Raw genomic sequence first — 21,463 nt, 5'->3', positions numbered from 1 at the left:
TATATGTATCAGTAGTATTCACAAAAAGTTTATTATGTTCATCCTGTTTCTAAATATATTATTTATAAAATAATAAATGTTGAACTGAAAAGTAAGCGGTGAACTCTGTTGCCTGTTTAGGACGGATTTTCTCAATTTTTACAGATGCCGTGCATTATTGTATATGCTCTCTCTCTCTCTCTCTCTCTCTCTTCCTGTGATGGATAGGTGTAAATCATCACAATCCTGTAGTGACAGCCCAATTTCCCCAAATCTGATCTGCTTAAAGAATGCAGCTTTGACGCTTTACTCACTTATGTCTCCTCTCCTCTCTTCTCCTCTCCTCTCCCACATTTCTTTTTCTCCTTTATGCCACTCGCTCATTCTCTCGGATAGAGCACCACTTAACTTCACACACACACACACACACACACACACACACACACACACTCACTCACTCACTCACTCACTCTCTCTCTCTCTCTCTCTCTCTCTTTCTGTCTCTCCTCTTTTTTGCAGCATTGCGCTCTCTTTTCCCATTCCCACCTTGTCTGTTTCCCTCTTTCTCCCCTCCCCTCTCTATGCCTCCCTCCCGTGTCACATTTGAAAGCCCTGTCATATTTACTAGAGTGGAAATCCTCTTTCACCATCTGTTTAATAAAATGTGTTTTTAATCCGATGGGGGATATTTTGTTTTTTTTTAAAAACACTTTTTTATTATACATTTGTGCAATTTCATTTGATACGGCACCTTGCCCAGGTCTCTATCTGTCTGAGTATGAGAGAGAGAGTGTAGGAGAGCTGTATGTCTCACTGTACACAAATGGTGGAATGTGCACGTGTGTTTGGGTGGGTGTGTGTGTGTGTGTGTGTGTGTGTGAATTCATGTGTGTCTGCCACAAAGGCAAGTGTCGGTAAGTGTTTGGAAGGGCTGTTGCACCCCTAATGCTTAGCGATAACACAGCTAATCCACACACACACACACACAAGCACACACACACACACACACACACACACACACACAGAGAAAGCGAGACGAACACTAACCTTGATCAATGACCTTTCTTTTATAAGGGAACCAGCCTACAATGTATCTCCCTTATATCCCTGCACAAACATTACCTGCCAATATCATATAAATAAGCAGTATGAATGTGTTCAGTCGCATGATATTTATTGTGTATATCTTTTAAAGAGATTTAATATTTATGTGTATCGTTCATTACTTTAAAAAGGAGGGTTATTAATTTCACGTTCGCCACATGCAGTATCTTCTGTTTCTCTTAGGTTAACCTAAAAAGAGGATGAATTCAGTAATTTCATTGATTTTCACTCTTCAGCCTTTCCAGTAAAAGGCTGTAGGTCACTACAAGTACAGGGTATGCAATTTAGTCTGCCAAGTGCCAAAATGGAACAGAATTAGACATCTAAATTGCAACAATTTATGCATATAATTATTTAGCAAAATAATAGTCAACAGACTAACTGTTAACTGCACTCCTGATGTACTGGATGTTTTAGAGGTTTGAAGCACTGTTCTTACAGTAGACAACCACCCTCACAAATACAATGACACACAGTAGATAAAAGAGACAGAAAGAGAGAGGGGCAAAGAGAGAGAGACAAAGAGAGAGGTAAGGGGAGAGAGAGACATGGTGACAAAGATAGTGCCTGGCAGCAACACACTTATCAGCCAGTGCTCCACAAGAAAATGACCTAAATCATCAAGATTCCCATCTGACACACACACACACACACACACATACAGGGTTAGCGGTGCACTGCTTTGACGTTTTTGCCCTGAACAAGCTCAACCTCTTATATCTTTCCACCTAAATTCCTGCACCAATGCAGTCGGACTCTCACATCTAAATCAGCCCGAGGAAGGCTTTGAGAGGAAAAGGAATTCCCTTAAAAATTGTGCATATAATCACCTTGTATGAGAAGAGAAAAGAATTAAAACAGGCCGAAAAAAAGAAAAGATAAGAAGAAAGTACATGAAACAGTTTTAACAACAGCACTATATGACGATTGAAGACGCATGGAATGCATTGATATCACCAGACTCGACATGATATTCCTGAATAGTTTGAGGTCCCCAGTTGGGAAAGCACATAATTCTTAATCAATCGTGTTTGGCTGAGCCTGCCCTGTGTGTGCTGTCTCCCACTGTTTATCCATTCACATCTAGTGTGTGTGTGTGTGTGTGTGTAAACTTTATAAACCCCAGGATGCATCATAACAGCTTTAGCCCCTCTAGTGTGCCTCAGCCCAATACATTTCACACCTGTGTATATGTCATGCGGATAGCATTGCAACAGTGTGTATAGGTCTGTGTTTGTTACATTAAAATTCAGACCTAAAAGGAGTCATAGTGTCTTAGCACACACACACACACACACACACACACACACAAACACACAGTCATAGACTCATACACTCAGGAATATAAACACACATACACACTCACTTTTCCTCTACTCTGCCGGTCTTTACAGCCCGACAGCCCATTGGGCAGAATGCATTTTAGCCATTATCACATTGATTGTATGTAATCAGGGGTTTATTCTGCAGCCAATGAAGTGAATTACAGGTTTCCTGCCCGACTAACACTGTAACAATTGATCTGCTCCCTGGCGTGTGTGTGTGTGTGTGTGTTTGTATTTGTGTGGGTTGTAAGGTGGTCTGTGTGACAGGGTGTGGATGCACAAGAAAGACAGAGAAGCAATGATAGAGTGTGTTTGTGTGTAGAAATGACTAGAGAGAGAGAGAGACCCAAAGAGAGGAGGCGAGGGAGAGCTCAGTGGGAGGGAGAGTGGTTTAGATTGACTGTCGCTGCGTGAGTTTTTATTCCTTATTTTATTCATTTTTCTTCCTGAAAACAACTATAATCATCTACACACTGTGAGTCTATGGAGCTAAACTCCAACACAAGCATTGACACAAACACACACCCAACACTACACAGCAACACACACGTTATTTTCTCTCTCTATTTGTCTGCCTTTAAACAGCACACCTTACTTAATGCACATGTAAAAAAAAAAAAAAGAAAAAAAAATACAGATTCAATTACTACCCAGAAGGCACACAGAATGACACGCATGAAAATACTTTTTTGTGTGTTTGTGTTTTCCCTGCCCTAGTCCAATAATTCAGTCACCAGAAAATAGAACACATGTTTTCGCTGTAATTCTTTAACCACACCAGAGGTAACCTACTCATTTTGAACCGATGTGTGCAGCTAACAAGTCAAGTGTACGTGTGTGTTTTTTTGCGTGTGTGCATACCCACCAGTGCACGGATCGAAGTAACAAGCTAGCAAGCAGTTCAACAACCCTCCACAGATAGGAGAGCGTTGAAAGGGGAGTAAAATAGAGAGAAATAGAGCAAAGAAAGTAAAATAAACAGAGGAGTGTGAGGACTGAAAAAGCAATTCAGTCTTTTGATGAAATCGTTCTATTCATTTGACTATGGAAATGTAAATGCATTTTTTTGCTCATATTCCCCTCCTTTCACCATTCTTTAATTCAATGTATTTTCTTTTCTGTATTCCTTCACTTTCCCAAAGCATTACCAGTATCATCTAGATAGAATTGTGTAAGGTTTTCACTCTCTGTCTCTCTCTCTCTCTTTTTTCTTTTTGCTTATTGGACTGTGTGTTCTTATCAGCATTGAGAGCACAATGCTTGGTGTGATGGAAAGGTATTAGCCAACCCGCCGTAGCTACATTGTCAGCACTTCTTCCTTCTCTGTCTCTATTGCTACCACTTCTCTATCCTCTCTCTTTTTCCTCTCTCCTCTAATCCTTCTTTACTAATTTGTATCACTTTCATTTATATGAATTTGGTTTTAAAAATGTTGTCAGGGTAGTTCATACTTCTACCTACATGCACCGAAGTTTCTCAAAGTGTAGTCAAATGCATTTTGTTTCTCCTTGAGAGGGTGAGATATATTTTCAAAGAAGTTTTAAAGGTCCATACCGAAACAACACGTGTTCAGTTTCTGCCCACAGCTTTTTGCTGCGTGTCATCCCCTCTCTGTCTCTCCCAGTTTTGCCGCATATCTCTGCAACTGTCAAAGTAAAGACAAAAATGCCTAAAAAAGCAGTTTTACTTTTTTTATAAAACAAAAAGTTCCTAATGTTTACATGTTAGCTTCACATTTGAATGTACTTTAATTCTCCACATACAAAATATATATTTTCAATCATATTTTGGTTGTTTGACCATAATTTTTATTTGTTATTTTTACTCACCGATCTAATTGCTGAGACCAAATGACATGGCAACCTCGAGTCCAGCAGGGCAAGCAACATGAGACAATCAGACAGGTTATCTAAACCTCTGATTTGTTAGTGGAAGGTGAATGTTAAAATGACACCCAGACTGTCAGATGTAAACCTCTGTTCAACTTGCAGCATCTTACACTGCCCCATCCTCTTCTCCTCTCATGTCTTCTCTTCTCTAACCTGGGGCAGGCCAAAAACAGTTTGGAGTAGTTTGAGGATCAGTTTGTCTTTATGGCCACCATCTAGCGAGACAGTCGTACAAAGATTGTATATAATAAAAGAGTGCGGGTGCACACAGAAACACAGACTAAAGGAGCACACAGCGAACAGCCCAGAGGCACAGAGTGAGGCAGAGAGTAGTTGGTCTAATACGATGATTGTATGTTTGTCCCTGCCAGTTGTCAGGGCGCTGCATCAGCCCACTGCTCTAATGACAGCTTGTCATACTAAAGTGGCCCACCTTCCTTCAAAACACACAGAAAAATAATTCTTCTCTTCTTTTTTAGACGTCATTTTATTCTTTATGTTGCTCTCTCTCAATGCAACAACATATTTCTATATATATATATTTATATATATTTCTCTTTCATGAGTCACTGTGCCTTCAAAAAGTGAGAAATGGAAAAAAAGAGATAGGAACGAAGAGAAAGAGAAAATGACAGGGGTCGCGCTGGAAATGGAGACAAGGGAAGGTAGTAATCTAGGTGTGTGTGTGTGTGTGTGTGTGTGTGTTCTCCCTCAGTAAACTCTTTCCCTGCTTGGGAAAGAGTTTTATATCTAGTTGGTGTCACAATCACTTCATGTGTGGTCAATTTTATCATAGGCACTAATCCTAATAAATAAACCTACATGAATTAACTGTTCTAAAAAAGCTAAAAACAAAACCTTTGTAACTCCAAAAACATTACATTTTGGATGAGACTGTCCACCAGTTAGCCTTCTTTTTGTTTTGTTGCCTTCGTACTTGTTAAAGTGAAGTGATTTGTGAAAACACACAAAACATCTAACAATTTAACAAAAATAAATCTTCATGACATCTAGTAAAATAAATTTTATTTATGACAATTTAAGAAAAAACAAGCGTCATAACGTTTGTAATACATAATCCATGCAATCCAGAAAAGCAGACATCTCATATGTCACAATATACTGCTTTTCCACTGAAGTACATCAAGAATGGGCAGAACAGCAGGAAGAAAATGAAATCTAAAACCCCTTTTCTGTAACAGAATTAAGCAAAACAGCTAATACTAAAATCTGATTACTGCTCTTCTTTGCGTTTTACTGTAATCATCTCATAACACACTGCTCACATCTTTGAGCCTCTTGTGAAAATACAAAAAGAAAAAGAAATACACTCAAGCTTCCCTCTTTATATAAATCTCTTTAAACACCTGAAAAACATAAAGAATTGCTAAAAAAAGAGAGACCCTACCCATTCCCTCTCTCTCCACACTCATCTGAAGAGCAGACAGGCACAATAAGACTGCTCTTTCAGCACTGAGCCGTCGTTACATAGCTCCATAATTATACTGATAACATACATACATAAATGCATTCAACCTCAGCACAGCGCACTGGCTGTGATTTCTTAATCTTCTTTTCTCTTCTCCTCTACTTTGCGCGCATGTCTTCTTTTTTATTCTTTTTATTCCTCCCCCTTCGACTGCCATTATTTTTCATTTATAAGCAGTGAGGGTGAGAGAGAGAGAGAGAGCACATAGAAAAGATGTGAGAGCAGGAGGAAAAAGAGATGATAGGAGAAGAGAGAGAGAGAGAGAAATGGGGCAAAGAAGAGGAATGGAAAGGGAGAAGGAAAGAGAGATAGATGAGAATTTGAGAGAGAGAAGGAAAAAAGCACCTGAGATCTTTTGGCACTTAAACTCTTTCACTTAATGGTACTCAGAGGGATTGACGGTCGAAGGGAGGGGGCACAAAAGAGCATAAAGAGTGAAAAAGGAGAGATTAAATCATCCCCATCACATCATCTACTTAAATGGGTCTACTCTCTTTTTCTGTCACCACTATGTTTTCTCTCCCCCTGCTAGAACATAGACAGTCCTGTGCGATTGCTCATCATTCCATCACTCTTGCCCACATTTACATTTATTGCTTCCTTACTTATTGTAGCACCTTGTATGTGTTTCTGTCTCTCCTTCTGTATCCCCCAGCTGACTCTCTCTGTCCTTTTTTGCCTTCTTTCCTCTTCGATTTGTGTCCAAACCTTTGTCACAGTCCCCCTCATTCCAAACTGAAGGCCTACCTTTGCATCAGATAAATGGATTTATAGACATTGGTGAATACCACAAAGCCCCGATTAATGGAGTCACTGAATTAGAAGGACCTGCAGGGAGGGGAGGATGGGAGTGGTGGTGGGAATAAAATATAAGATGAAAGGCTGGGGGGGGGTCAAGGCCAAATTATTGTATATTGTGTCATGTCACTTTATGAAAGGGAAAATAGACTCAAAAAAGAACAGAATTTCTGGGAAAGGGGCGTTAAGGCCTCACAGTACCTGTGTGGGTTTGGCTAAAGGAAGACAACAGCCTCATCCTGCTGCTCATCAAACGCATTAAAGCTCTGCTGCACATTAAAAACCAAAAAATTGTTGCTGCTGTCAGTCATCAGTCACTGCAACCAACTCTTTCTATTTTTCTCCATTCTGTCTGTCTCTTGCAATGGCTGTCTGTCTGTCTTCCTACCTGTTTTCCTGTCTATATCCATCCTCACCCCCACCCCCACCATTCCCTCTCCCAGCCGGTTCTTCATTCACCGTCAAGGCGCTGTCTGTGTTTTATGGGTCCCTGTAGAACAGGGATCTTTTACAGGCTGACTGGACTTTAGAAGCCCCTCGTTTAGCAGCATCCTGCCTTAATTAAAAACCCCTTTTGTGCTTTCTGCCTTTAACAATGAAAAGGAGAGAAGGGAGGGTGGGCAGGGTTAGAGGAATAGAGAGTGGTAATGCAAAGAGGAAGAGAAAGAGAGACTGAGAAGAGATAGAGAGAGAGAGATGGCAGTGAATAGGAAGTGATAGGGAGACAGGCATATAGATAGTAAGGTAGACAAAGGGAGGGATAGAGAGATATGGACAGAGAGAAGATAGCTGTTAATTACAACTGCCATTAACAAGACACCAATCAGCCTCCTTAGGGAGAGGAAGAAGAAAAAACTGGTGAGGGGAGAAAGGAACGGAAGCAGAATATAGGAAGGAAGAGACAGCAAAGAAGACCAAGAGATGAGGAGAAGAATACAGTAAAACCTCAACACTGATTAGTGGAGAGTTTTTTATATATTTTTTTGTATTACACCCTTTCCTTAACTTCTTAAACTGTATCTGTCAGTGTGTGCTTGAATATGACCGTGTATCAGTGTGGCTGTGTATATGGGCATCATGTATGTGTGAGGCTGTCTTTGGGATGATTGAGCAGCAGAGAGGCTGCTTACTGATTACCTTCATGTAGAACAAGCTGCTATTGACTGGAAAGTGACGGATGACCGTCTGCCCCGAGCATGTGCATGTGTTTGTGTGACTGTGTGGTACTATAGATGCTTCTCTGCTACTGTTTCATACATGATTTCCCTAATGAACCACAATCTATACATTTTTGGTGTTTAAGTCTCTTGCTCTTTTTTTTTACCTTGGCCGTCTTTCTTCCTCTGCAGATCTCCCTCTATCATTTCTCTCAAGAAAAGAATAACAAATGTGATGGATGTAGTGTGTGTGTGTGTGTGTGTGTGTGTGTGTGTACATGTGTCATTTATAGAACTTGCCAGGCTCAGTGAAAACATATAAATCCATCATAGAAAGTGACAGTGAGGAAATATAACAACATCAGAACAAGTGATTGCTATAATTGGAAATGAATTTCTTTCATTCAACATTGCCTTAACTGTATCTATTTTTCTTCTACTGCCTTTCCTCTAACACTTTGCTCACTTGGTTTTCTCTCTTTTTAAGTGTCCATCATTTTTTTTTTACATTTTCTTGTAATACTTTCTTCCTCTTCTTCTATTTGTCCTTGTCTCCCTCCCTCAGGCTTCTCTGCAGAATGTCCAGTAAGGAGCGCCACCTTGAGTCCAACTGTCCGTCCTCTTATATAAAGACTGAGCCGTCTAGTCCTGCATCCCTGACTGACAGTCTAAACCATCACTCCCCTGGTGGCTCCAGTGACGCCTCAGGTTCCTATTCGTCCACAATGAACGGCCACCCCAACGGCTTAGACTCCCCAAGCCTTTACGGCTCCAACGCCGGGCCCCTGGGACCTGCTGGCGGCCCCGGTTCAAAGCGTTATGAGGACTGTTCATCAACTATTGGGGAAGATTCACAGATTAAGTGCGAGTACATGTTGAATTCGATGCCCAAGAGGCTGTGTCTGGTCTGCGGGGACATTGCATCAGGGTACCACTATGGAGTGGCATCCTGTGAGGCCTGCAAGGCCTTCTTCAAACGCACCATCCAAGGTTGGCTTCGATTTTGACTTTCTGTCTATAATTAGTCTCTGTGTTTGTCCATGTACATGTCTGTCTCTTGCTGTGTCTGCTTTCCCATAACAGGTTTGCTTTCATTCTTCCTCTAATTGTCTCTTTCTGTTTTGCTTTAGTCCTGTTTTAGTGGCTCTGTTTTTCTGTGTGGGTGTCTGGGTTATTTTAGATTATTATTATTCAGATTATTTCTTAAAAAATGTAAACATTACAAGAAGCTGTGATCTGTTAAATTGACTTGATGAGAAGGGAGACATTTTTTGTAGTTATTTATATTTAATTATTACCAAATTAGCATTTATCTTTGAAGCTATGAAAGTACATGAAGGGTCATAAACACATCACAACAAAAGAACACATTACAGGGTTGGCTGTGGGGGATGCAAGGTCAGATGTTAAAGGTGAATAGTGTGTTTCATATAGGTTCTTTAAAAAGGCACAACTTTTCCACGAAATATTTCACACATAGCACCTAAAACATAAACTATGTTTTTTGTCAAATGAAATGCAGAGACAAAATGTAGTCTGCCACACATGCGCATACACCTGAGCCATTAGACTAGAATCGGGACATATGATAAAAGCCCCAGGCCAGATGTGAACCCAGATTTTTATATGGTGAGCCACTGGGACCCCTACCACAGTCTATTTTTTTCTCTCTCCTTCACTATTTCTCTTTCTGTCATACATGCACATACACACGCTCACATAAGCATCCAGTCAGATTCATGCATACTCACCAATTCCCAGAAACGCCCTCATTTCACCCTCAACCTTGACCTCTTCTTCATCAATAGCAAAGAGTAATTACCAGGTGATGTTTGCATTCCCAAATCTAGCTGCTTATGCTTTACAGGAAATGTGTTAACTTTAAGCCTGATGTCTAGGAGATAACATATTGTCAGAGGCAGGTCAGAGGTTATGTCTGCAGGTCAGGAGTTCAGGTTAAGGGGTAGTGGAGAGAAGGGATAGAGCAGTAATCCACATGATGAGAAGAGTACCAGGAATTAGGCTCAGTAATCCTTTGCTCGTCTCTTGTTAGGGGTAGAAGTAGTCCAGGAAGTGCACAGGTATTTATGCTATCCTCTCCAGTTTTGTGGATATTCAATTCATATCCAACCTCTCAGCTTGATCACCATCACTATGTCCTTTATTTACCCTTGTAAGCACAGAACAGGTTAGTCTTAAAGACAATCAGTTAGCCATAAAGCAAACTAGTAAGCCAGCCATTTGTTCATTATTCCACCCAGTTCAATGATAACACAACCATCCTTGTTTCACATAACATAACTAATGCAATTCATGGAAAATCACCCAATATATAATACATGGAATTTCACAAATATAGCACTTGTACAGAATCCACAACTTGATTGATGATTGATGATTTATGATGGTTTCCATGTTTCTTTCCAAAGCAAGCACAACTGAAGCTGTTTTCCTCTGTATTAAAGCAACACTAAATAATATGCTAATAATAATAATGCTCGCAATATTCTATACTTTTGTCAATGCAAACAATTCCCATGAAAGGACCAAAACCAACAATGTATTAATCCGTCTCTCAATACTTCCCAACTCTCTCTAAGTGGTCTTCTCCCCCAAGTCCATTCATTCCTACTGAAGATGTCAATCTTTGAAAACAGGTCAAATATTTCTACAATACATATGATAAATATTTTTAGCCACTGCTTTGAGAATACCAAATGACCAGCCAGTGCAACGGTGTGGCTCACTGTTTTTCATAGTTTTTGGACAACAGTAGAGTTCTGTGACACGAGGAATACACTATATCAGGCTTTGGCTACACAGACAATACACGTTAGTATGGTAAATCTATTGTTGTCCATGAAGCATTTTTAGGTATGGGAAATCAGAGTAATTGAATTTTATATTAGGGCCAATGTGGTTCTTTTGACCTTGTTAGTCGGTCAGCAAGTGATAAACCGTTGAAGACTTTGTGTTTGAGTAACAATCTTTAATGATTTGTTCAACTAATAGGCCACATCAGTCAGCAGGACAGCCTTCTTGTCAGTCAGTGTGCCACTGCAATAGCCAAGCTACCAGTCAGCCAGCCAGTCATCATCGACCCACCGACTCAGTCAGTCAGTCATATCAGACAGGATTCATCTATCTGCCCTTCCATCCATCCACCTATCTGTCGCTGCTTTCTTTTGCCTCCGATAAGCAGCTTTCCCAGTAAAGCCCCAGAGAGAGAGAGAGAGAGAGACAGGGAGATATGAGGGGGTGGAAGTCTTACATCCACTAGATGGTTACCACTACCTAGAGATGACCTGTATGTGTTTATTATAGGATGAGATCAGGACATTGTGCAACCCTGAAAAAGAGATTGGAGCACACACATACAGAGATAAAGGCAGAGACACACACACTAACTCATAGAAGCACATGGACACCAACACACATGAATAGACAGTCACACAGATTACTTTGTAATCACTCTGTGTATAGGTTTAACCATTAATTTATCTGTCTTCTCTGTAGTGTCTAAAAGTTGACCAATTCCACATTCATTTCATTTTGAGGGTGTGTTAAAGGTTACGTAGGTGAAGACACAGTTACAGATTAAATACAAGAACCCAGCAAACATATAGATGATGCCATGTAAACGGTGACCTTGAATAGATTTAAAGCAAAATGCTCTGTCCCCCAACCCCCCACCCACCCTCACTCCCTCAGTTCCACTGTATTTGTAATCCTCCCTTCTCCTGTAGTTGACATGTAAATCAGGAAGTCCGGAGTCAGAGGTTATGGATCAAGACTTTGGCAAAGCCTGTCACAGGACTGTTGTCACGAAAGGTTGCGACGAAATACACCAGTTTGGTGAGCAATAGGATTGGAAGCCACATTGAAACTGGAGCCACAAGAGAGATACAAATCATTATTTTGTATTCTTGGTCAAAATTAGCTTAGAATTTCCAGGATGTTTATTAAGAAATTGCTACTAGTCGACTGACAATACACTTACACAAGCTATTTTTCAAAGCTTGAATGGACACGTCTAGAATTTATTAAGAAAATCCATCAATGCAAGGCCATTTTATGAACAAAATTAATGTTTGTGCTACAGTACAACTGTTAATGTTTGTTTGGATGCAGACTGAGCAGTCTTGGATCTACTCTACCAAATGGGTCATGACATTATCTTTGGCTACCACACAAGCCAAACTCTTCCACAGATAGTGTGGAAGTGCATTAGCCTGTGTGTCTGAGTGTGGGCTTTTGGGCTTGTGCTCATCCATGCAAATGAGTGCAGGTTTATGTGTACGTCTGTGCACATATGCCTGTGTTTATGCACGATTGTGTGTTAGTGTGTGCATCTTGGCTGGAATGCAGGGCCAGCCTCAGATGGGCAGCGGCAGACATATTGGTATGTTTCAACCCATTAGCCAATAAAACTGCAGGTAATCACCAAAAAAACACCTCCAGCTGGACAGGGAGGAGAGCATGGGGTGGGAGAGGAGAGGAGAGGAGAGGAGAGGAGAGGAGAGGAGAGGAGGTACACAGGTTTGGATAAACCACAAGTTGAAACAAGGAATGAGAGAAAGAGGGGCGAAGGGGGAGGGTGGATTGGGCACATGGATGTAGGAAGGAATTAGTGGTGTGTGTGTGTGTGTGTGTGTGTGTGTCGCAGCATGGAGGAAGTGGCTCTGGCAGCTGCTGTTTCTGTGGCGTCAGTCCAGCGACACCTGACAACCTGCATCTATCACTCCCTTATTGAGAGAAAGGGATAAAGGGGAGTGAGGAGGAGGGCAAAGTGTGTGAGAGGGAGGGATAGGGCGATGAAATGGGAAGAGGAAGACAGCAAGAGGGAAGAAGAAAAGTAGATGAGAGTAGAAAAGAAGAAGATGAAAAAGGCTATAGTAAATTAGAGCAAAGGAATGAGTGCAGTGGAAATGGTAGGTGGGACGATCAATCTATGTGATAGTTCTGTTCGTACTGCCCTAAAGAAAATAAACAAATTCCTCAATAATTGAACAATTTTAAAACACAAATACATATTTGCATGTTTGTATATTTTGTTATAGTATGGTAAGGCTGGATTTTGGTCAATCACAAGGAGAGAATTCGAATCTGGCTTTGTCACTTTGTCACCTCTCTGGCCCTCTACTTATATATTTTCTGTTGCTCCCCAGTTAAAACCATCTAATCAGAAGCCAAGGTAATAAGAAAAGGAAGTGAATGAGAGGGAGAGGCTGAACTTATGTCAGGAGGAGTTAAAAAAAAAGACAGCTCAAAGAGTATGGCAAGGAAAACACACACTAACATTCATAATACACAGTCTGTACAACGGTGGTCACTTGTCATGCAGGTGGACATGCCCACACATCTCAAAGGAAATTGCAGGGGATTTTGATATCCCCCTCACTCACACCAACACACACACGCACAAACACACACCTTGTACATAGGAGCCTCCAAGAACATCTCTGCTCCATGCCCACCTAGTGCACAATAAGACACATAAAGACACACACACACAGCTATGCCATTCTGATGTAAACCCTTCTAATTCCTACCCTATACCGCCACTGACGCAGGATGTTTATGTCTATGTCTGAGCATGCAAAGAGTACACAGCAAGATAACGCCTCGGTGTCATAGTCCTTTCACATCTTCATGTAAGTCTGTGATGTAAGCCTACAGTACCAACCCCCTTACCAAATTCTGTAATACCAAGTACCTTTTATACAAATATGCTAGTGTCAATGTCCACTGCACCTCCAGTTGAGGTAGTAATTTCTGTCGAATTGAAGTAATGTAAATTGTGTCATTGGGTGTCACTTTAATCAACAAATAATATGTATTATTATTATTGCCCATTGACACCCACTTCCACAGTAGCACTCAGTACGTATAGCTATTAACCTTTTTTCTCAGTGGGGGTTTAACACATTTAGCCATAAGGCTACCAGCCATATAAGTGGCTCTTTACTGCAGTTATCCATTTAGCAGCGCTTGCCTGTTTAGCTTTGCACTAACAAGGCCTTTTACTGACCAGCCATTAACCCACGCAGAATCTGTGTCATTAGCACATTTAGCCTTAGTGCTAGGTAAGTGTCCCTCTTAATTGCTGACTGAATCTGCTCTGCCTGTATCATCAGCATGTACGCTAACTAGTCCCATTAGTAGTGTCCATTAGAATGTATGGTTTCCCCCAGCATTTAGCATGTGTCCTTTACTTTAACTAACAAGACCGATTAATGAGCATCTTGTTACCCATTAAGCAGTGGACGTGCATTTAGCCTCTTCCAAGCTAACTAGCCCCCTTAATCAGCCCAGTAATGAGAAAACATCCTCTGCACAGCAGCAGTCAATAGCAATCACTGTTTACTCTGTTTCAGTGGGAGATGCATTGGCTTGTCTGGCTACTGTAGTTGTAAGGTGGGCAGGGGAGGAAGGGAACAAAGAGTTTTTTGTTCACATCTCAACACAGTTTATACTAAATAAATAGACCTTCCTGAACAAATAAAGCTGTTCGAGCGATTCTGTAACAGTCCAAACTGTCCTAACAAATCCATAACTGTGCTTCACTTTGAACTGGCTGGAAACAAATTACTAAGTGGAGGAAATGAGCAGAACTGAGAGTGAGCCTGAAAATAAGAACGAAACAGGGTGCAATGAAAGGGGAGGAAAACAGGAGGCAGAGTAGATGGTTAGAAATAGGTCTCATTTAGAGTAAAAAGCCAAGACATAGGACATGTATAAATAGGAAGATATAGAAATGGAAAGATAAAGTATAGTAAAAGAGTGAGGAGCAAAAGAATAATGTTATTAAATATTAAATATATTGTAGTATAGAGAGAGAGAGAGCACGTTTTTCACAAACACTTAAGGTGTTGTTGTTGTTGGCCAGCGTTGCGAAGTTAATAGACTTAATTCGGCTGATAGTCTTAGCCTCAGCCCTGCACCAGTGTTACTGTGAGTGAACTACAGCTAGTCACGCAACCTCAACTTGCTCCAGCCATGACACATTCACATGCTGTAAATACCCATGTAACACACATGCATACATAAACATATAGGCTACACTCTTTTCTATGCTAGTTGTTTTTAACAAAGTGATAACTTAATAGGTAACAATGGACCACTGACACACACAAGAATTTGGTTTCAGCGCTTGCACTGTACTAAATATGGCCAGTATGCCAACAGTGGGGCATCTTAAAGTCAAAGGTCAAGACCAAGGTAGCTTGTACATTTTCATCAAGGTTACCTTTTATTGTGTGTCTGCGTCTATCTACAACTTTACATTTTTCTCTCTGTCCATTCAATAATCAAAATGAAAACATGTAGTGTATTTTTTCCCCCTTGTGTCTTCGTGCAGCAGGATGTGCTGTGGAACGGCGTCTAACAAAGTTGTCTGCCTGCCTGCCTGTTGATGTGTCTATCTAAAATGGAACCTTTCTTTCTCTCTTCCTCCAACATGTTTACATACAGGCAACATTGAGTACAGCTGTCCAGCCACCAACGAGTGTGAGATCACCAAGAGGAGACGCAAGTCGTGCCAGGCCTGCCGCTTCATGAAGTGTCTGACTGTGGGCATGCTGAGGGAGGGTAAGGGAAAAGGTCTCTTCCTTATCTTTCTCTGTTACCTGTGCTACATGTAGCATTTTAAAGCCTATTAAAATATGTTTATTTGGTTATACCAGATTAATTTATGGCTCCCAGAGAATGTTTTTTAGACAACAAAACGTTAAAAATGGCTACAGTTTCACTTCACGACACATGGTGAAGTAAATGTCAGGTCAGTCGTCCGTTCAAAGATGTTGCACGTTAAATATACCAAGATACATCAAAGTATGAAAATCATTTATTGATGTTGAACAATGCTACATGTAACACTTCTAAGAAATTGTTAATACTCCTTTTATATACAGTATATTGAAATTTATTTATATTTGCATCATGTCCCTCTTGTTGCCTTCTGATTTCCATCTTTTTTAATCCTCATATGTGTTCAAAACTCTGTTTCTCTGACTCTTCTGTCTGTCTTCTCATCTCACCATCACTTTACACTGATGTATGATGTATGTTTGCATACAGAAATTACATAAAATAGTTTCCCAGTGGTTTTCCAGACCCATTTCCAGATACCGACTACTTCCTTGTTTTCCATCCATCCATCCACCGTCAACCTCTTATCCTGCGTACAGGATCAGGTGGGGCTGGAGCCAATCCCAGCTGACATCGGGCAACAGACGGGGTACACCCTGGACAGGCCGCCAATTACTTCCTTGTTTTACTTTACCTAAATATGGAAAACACATATATTAAAGGACAACACTCACTGTTGAGCGGTGAAGAAAGGTTAAAAAAAAAAAATACGAGATATTATCTGCTCCCACACCACTTTGATTAAATACACTCACTCTCTCATTTTCACACTCCCTCAATACCTCTGCCCCTTTCTCTCCCTCTTGTCTGCCCACCTCTGACCTTTCTACTCCCACTGCACTTCCAACGATAAAAGGAGGGAGAGGTGTAGCGGGGATGAAGAGGCGGGCCGAGAGAGAGAGAGAGAGAGAGAGAGAGTCATAGTGGGAGGGAGAAGGTGGGATAAAGCTACAGGGAGGGAAGCAAGAAGAAGAGATTGATTTATAGGTGCAGAGGAGAGGGACCAGGGGAGGATGAGAGGCAGGGGGGAGGATAGTTGAATGAAGCAGAAAGTGTGTGAGAGAGAGAGAGAAAGGAGAAAGGAGGAGGGTCAAGGTTGTAATTGATGGGAGACCTGGCCTACGCCCCCTTCCTTACAGTGGTCAGGGAGCGTGCCTCTGTCGACGCCTGCCAGCCCTCCCTCCATCCATTCCTGTCTTCATCTCTCCCTCCAATTCTCCCACTCAGTGTTATTGTACTGGTTCTGTTGCTTCTGTTGTCTTTCGTCCATCCATTCTCCTCTTCACTCCATGTTCTCCCCACACAGTACCTGCAGCTTTTCACCCACTCAAACTGTGTGACACCGTAACGATCTGAGGTAGATAAACCAAAAAATACATGCACATTTTATTAACCAGACAAGCTGCTGATAAAAATATTTTATCGACTGACAACTTCACATGCCTGATGTCACACTTCCTGACATGGCTAGAATAAAATTATAAATAATATATATAGCATGAATTTTATTTTATTATTTTATGATGTATGTAACTTTTTTGTACTTAGCTGTAACAAAAACTATGATGGTGGTAATTGTCTTTTCTTTTTTTTTTAATTACAGTAAAACTTTCAATAATCTAAATTTTAAATCGTGACTAAAACTAATATTGGTTGTAGTAAAAAGGCTAAAATGGAATTAAAATCAAATTGAGATGCTGGGAATTTACATCATGGCGTAGTTTTGACTTAGCTGGAGCTTGACCCTTGTCTTCAAATTATTCTTTTTGTCTGTCTTGCAAACAGCAAAATGTTATGAGAGGGAAGATGACACTAGAAAACTTCAAAGCTTTGGACACTTAAACACACACCTTTCACAAAATTCATAAATTTCACTGCCTCCAACAGCCCAGTTTCTCTTCACTTTAAACGCATACCTCTCTCTCTCTCTCTCTCTCTCTCTCTCTCTCTCTCTCTCTCTCTCTCTCTCTCTCTGGCTCTCTGCGCACACACACACACTCCCAACAAGCTGCTATCGTAGCATTTCTTCTCCCGGTTGATCTGACATAGGTTCTGCCTATGTCAGATCAACATGTCTCATCTCTGTTTTGTCTGGTGTGTGTGTGTGTGTGTGTGTGTGTGTGTGTGGCCACAACCGCACATGTAAGTGTATGCATTATTGGCGGGTCTGACAGTTTCACAGTTCACACAGCTCAGGCATCATCCTACTGGACACAGAAACCACATCGCCCTCGTCAATAAACTCCAAACAAAGCCGTCATTTGCAACAAAATATGTTTTAGTGATAATTTCCCTAAAAGCTATGCTTTTTTACAAATGTTTACCTAGATGTTGTTTAGCAGTGAGTGAACATGGAGGTAGACATGCTATTGATTTTAACTCTTAAGGATGTGGTTTGACCACTAAGCCAGTAAGAGAGCACAACTATAACTGCCTTTTGTTGCCGCTGCTTCGTCTGCTCCTCACACATATATCATGCGTGCGTGCGGCACACACACACACACACACACCCCTAGGCCTACATATATATACATCAACATGACAGACCACAGCCACCCCATGTGTTGTGCTGGGTGTGAATTTAATACATGGGGTCCCGCTTTACATATGAATAAGGGTCATTCGGAAGAAATTGATATATCCATTTTCTTATATTTTCTAATTTTCACTGTTTTTAAACTGTAAAATTTGAATTACATAACTAACACAAAAGGAGCTAAATGTATCCCATCACCTTTGCTTTATACTGTTGGAGATGTTAGTTTATAATATTGTGATATACTAAATTTCTTAAACATCCCCTTGAATTAATATTCTAAAAGGGACCCCCCACCCCTCTGAACTCAAACCATAATAATGCACTGGTGTCACTGGAAACGACTTAACTCAATTGAAACATTACCCATAAAGAAGGTATAGTCTGGTAATTATATAATTTATCAATTAGTGGCTTTCCATTATCACAAATTTTCAAAACCTTGTGCAGATTATTCCATCCTTAAAAATATTTGGGTTTTCCTAGCAAATACGGTGATATGTCTATATATCAAAAATGTTTGTTCAGTATTTTGGTACATCATGTTCAACCACATTTTACACTGGACTAATAACACACATCTTTATAAAGACCAATGTACAGAACAACCAAGGACATTGTATTACCTGGTTGAACATGTTTTCACTCTCAACAACCCTTTGCACACGCAACCTTTAAGAACATTGCCTAATGTGTTTCACGCAGCCCTTCTGGGTGTAAGCATCGTTGCAGAAGAATCGCAAAGATGATAATGGTAAGTGGCTACATCATTTAGCATCATAGCTAACTGGGGTTGTCAGGGGCTAGCTCACGGGAGAAAGGTGAAGATAAAGTGGTAAGGGTGGAGTGGGAGTGGGGTGGGGGACGTGAAGTAGAATGTGTGTGCATATGTGTGTGTGTGTGTGTGTGTGTGTAGATGCTGTAGTTTACCCCTTAGGGCAAGATCTGCCTCAAATTAGCTTTGTCGCCCTGGGAGACAGAGAGGGTGAGATGAAGAGCAAGTGAGGCAGCAAGGAAGTGTGTGTGTGTGTGTGATAGAAAGAGAGGGGAGAACAAGAGGCCAGAGGGTCAGTAAACCAACTCAGAGTGGAGCCTTTTCTTTACATGTTCTCTTAAACACACACCTCATCATGTGAATGCACACACACAAAGCTCTGTGTGTAATATTGAATGTTTCTCACCCAGAGGAGAGGAGTAAACGAGCAGGAAGGAAGCAATGAACATTGGGCACCCACCCACCAATATGTAGCAGCTAATTTCTGGAGCAAGGCAATTAAAAGACCTGACTATATTATGAGAACTTCCCCTCTGGCAATGGTTGTCTGTCCATTTTTAATGAGGTCATAATGATGCGTCAGCTGAAGACCGAAAGGTCACAGGGGCGGGGTGTAAATTTGCATCGGGAGAGAGGGGAGGGGGAGTGAGAGAACAGGGGTATAAACAGGAGAAGGTTGAAAGCGATTTTTAACAAATGCCAACCTCAGAAAATAAGTTTTAATTTAATTGTAACAATTTGACAAGTTAAACTGTACAAAATCAAAGGTAATGACACTGTAGCTGTGACAGTTATTTCAATTTATACACAACTGGCAAGGCAAGACAGCCATAATGCATTCAAATTCAGCAGTAATGTGTACAGTTGTCATGAACAGAATACAAAACACAGATCAGACATTTGAACATGAAAGGCTTTGGCAAAGGCGCACAGTCCAGGAGCCAGCAATATTCAGTCAGCATGTATATTGTACATATGGTCATACTGACAGATTTGCTCTCTTACAACATAGCAGCTTTGATGATGGCACGTCTGATGAATCATGGTTAAACAGACAGAATGTGTTGAATCCAAAACTAAAGCCTCCATCTCTATATTGTCGTAAACGGCCAGCTGGATTCACATGGTAGACTACTAGAGAGACAAGTCCACGGACTGCAAATATAAACCTTGGCACATTGCCCCACACATGCACACACACACACAAACCGCTCGTGCCAACTTTGGCCGTGCTCCCCACGGCCTCTAAGACCTAATGAGTGAGATCGGGTGGAAGGCCTCAGTCTGTGTGAGTGTTGGTGCTTGTGTGTGTGTCTTTGGTGTGTATATGCAGCTGGTAGTGTGCGTCATAACTCGCTTCATAGCTCAGCAATCCAGTCTGCTGCAATGCAATCTCATTGCTGCACTCACCACAGTGAAGACGACTGACACGGCTGACACGTGCTCACCTGCAAATCACACAAAGACAACTCATCTCTCATAAAAGACTGATGACAGTGAGGAAAAGGGGGAAGATGAAATGGCAAGGAAAACACAGTTTGTGGGACAAAAGCTGACTGGTGAATGAATACTACAGGAGGAGAATACAAGAAGAAGGGAGGAAAGAATGAAAGTAGAGGATGACCAGAGGATGAGAGAGTGAGCAATTGGGAGAGGGAAGGAGACAAGAGGAGAGGACAGGGAAACAGAGGAGTGAAGCGCCAGACAACTGGTGGCGTCTGGTGTTCCCCCATGGGAAACTTGTAGCTAAATCTGGCCCTGTAGCGTCTGTCCTGACCGAGTGTGTGTGTTTGTGTGTGTCACTGGCATCTGGTTGCATCCCAGCTAGAAAGGAGCGATAATGGAAGTACTGTGACGAGCGATCTGTCTAAGTGGTCCGCTCTGTTTCGCATACACTTTCTTTCTGGTTTGTCTTGAGAGGAGAGGTGTGCCAGGAATATCCCTTTAGTTATCAGAAGACTTTTCAGTTGTATTTGACAGCTCATAATAGCAATGCTTTCATTAAACACTCACACAAATTCCACAACAAAGCTCTAGTGTGTCACAAATATAATAAATATGAACGTGGTGCTTTGCTATGTAATGACTAAATTGTGATAATATCCACAAGAATAAGTTATTTTCGAGAACTGATTAATACAGAGTATATTGTTTTGGGGTGTTTTTGAGTATAAAATAAATACCCGTACTCTTATTTGGACAGTGCATTTGCTGTAGTAGTATAAATGTATCAGGGTATTTCATAAACACGGGCCATAAACATGGAAAAGGCCACATTGTTCAGGGACCCCACATGGTCTCACACACATGGCCACATTCGCACAAACACACACACATATTCACACACCAGTGACAGCCACCTGCCCGCTGCCTTGGGCAGTGCTGTTCTGATCTGTTCTGGTCTAAACAAACGTCACTGCATGACACTACACACACGCACACACACACTCCTCTTAACCTCCCCTCCACCCCTCTCTCATGCTCGGTTTAGTTTTCTTTCATTCTTTGAGCTCGCTTGTGTCAGTTTTCTTAACTTGAACGTAAACATCTTTAAGGAAGATGAAGTGAAACGCGAAGAATTTTGACTCGGACACTGATCTGATTTCTTCACACTCCGAACCTACCAGTTTTATTCTGGTATTCCTGTGTGCACATAGATTGTATGTTTCTTTATCTTGTTATTTTCTAATTCTTCCTCACATGCAGAAGATATAGAGATGCACACACACACACACACCTACACATTAAATTTAAATGGGTC

The 21,463-nt window shown here is 41.1% G+C and overlaps 1 protein-coding gene across 2 annotated transcripts in view; it reads left to right on the top strand.

The window, feature by feature from the left end:
- Nucleotides 1–21,463, top strand: part of esrrga (estrogen-related receptor gamma a) — a 173,181-nt gene that overhangs the window by 112,416 nt on the left and 39,302 nt on the right. For both annotated transcript variants that reach the window (XM_046032280.1, XM_046032279.1), the window contains exons 4-5: nucleotides 8,307–8,731; nucleotides 15,215–15,331. In XM_046032280.1, the coding sequence (XP_045888236.1) occupies nucleotides 8,307–8,731; nucleotides 15,215–15,331 (542 nt within the window). The remainder of the gene's footprint in view (nucleotides 1–8,306; nucleotides 8,732–15,214; nucleotides 15,332–21,463) is intronic.

This window comes from Micropterus dolomieu, linkage group LG20, assembly GCF_021292245.1.
Source record: "Micropterus dolomieu isolate WLL.071019.BEF.003 ecotype Adirondacks linkage group LG20, ASM2129224v1, whole genome shotgun sequence".
NCBI lineage: Eukaryota > Metazoa > Chordata > Actinopteri > Centrarchiformes > Centrarchidae > Micropterus > Micropterus dolomieu.
This window is presented reverse-complemented; position numbering and strand designations above follow the sequence as displayed.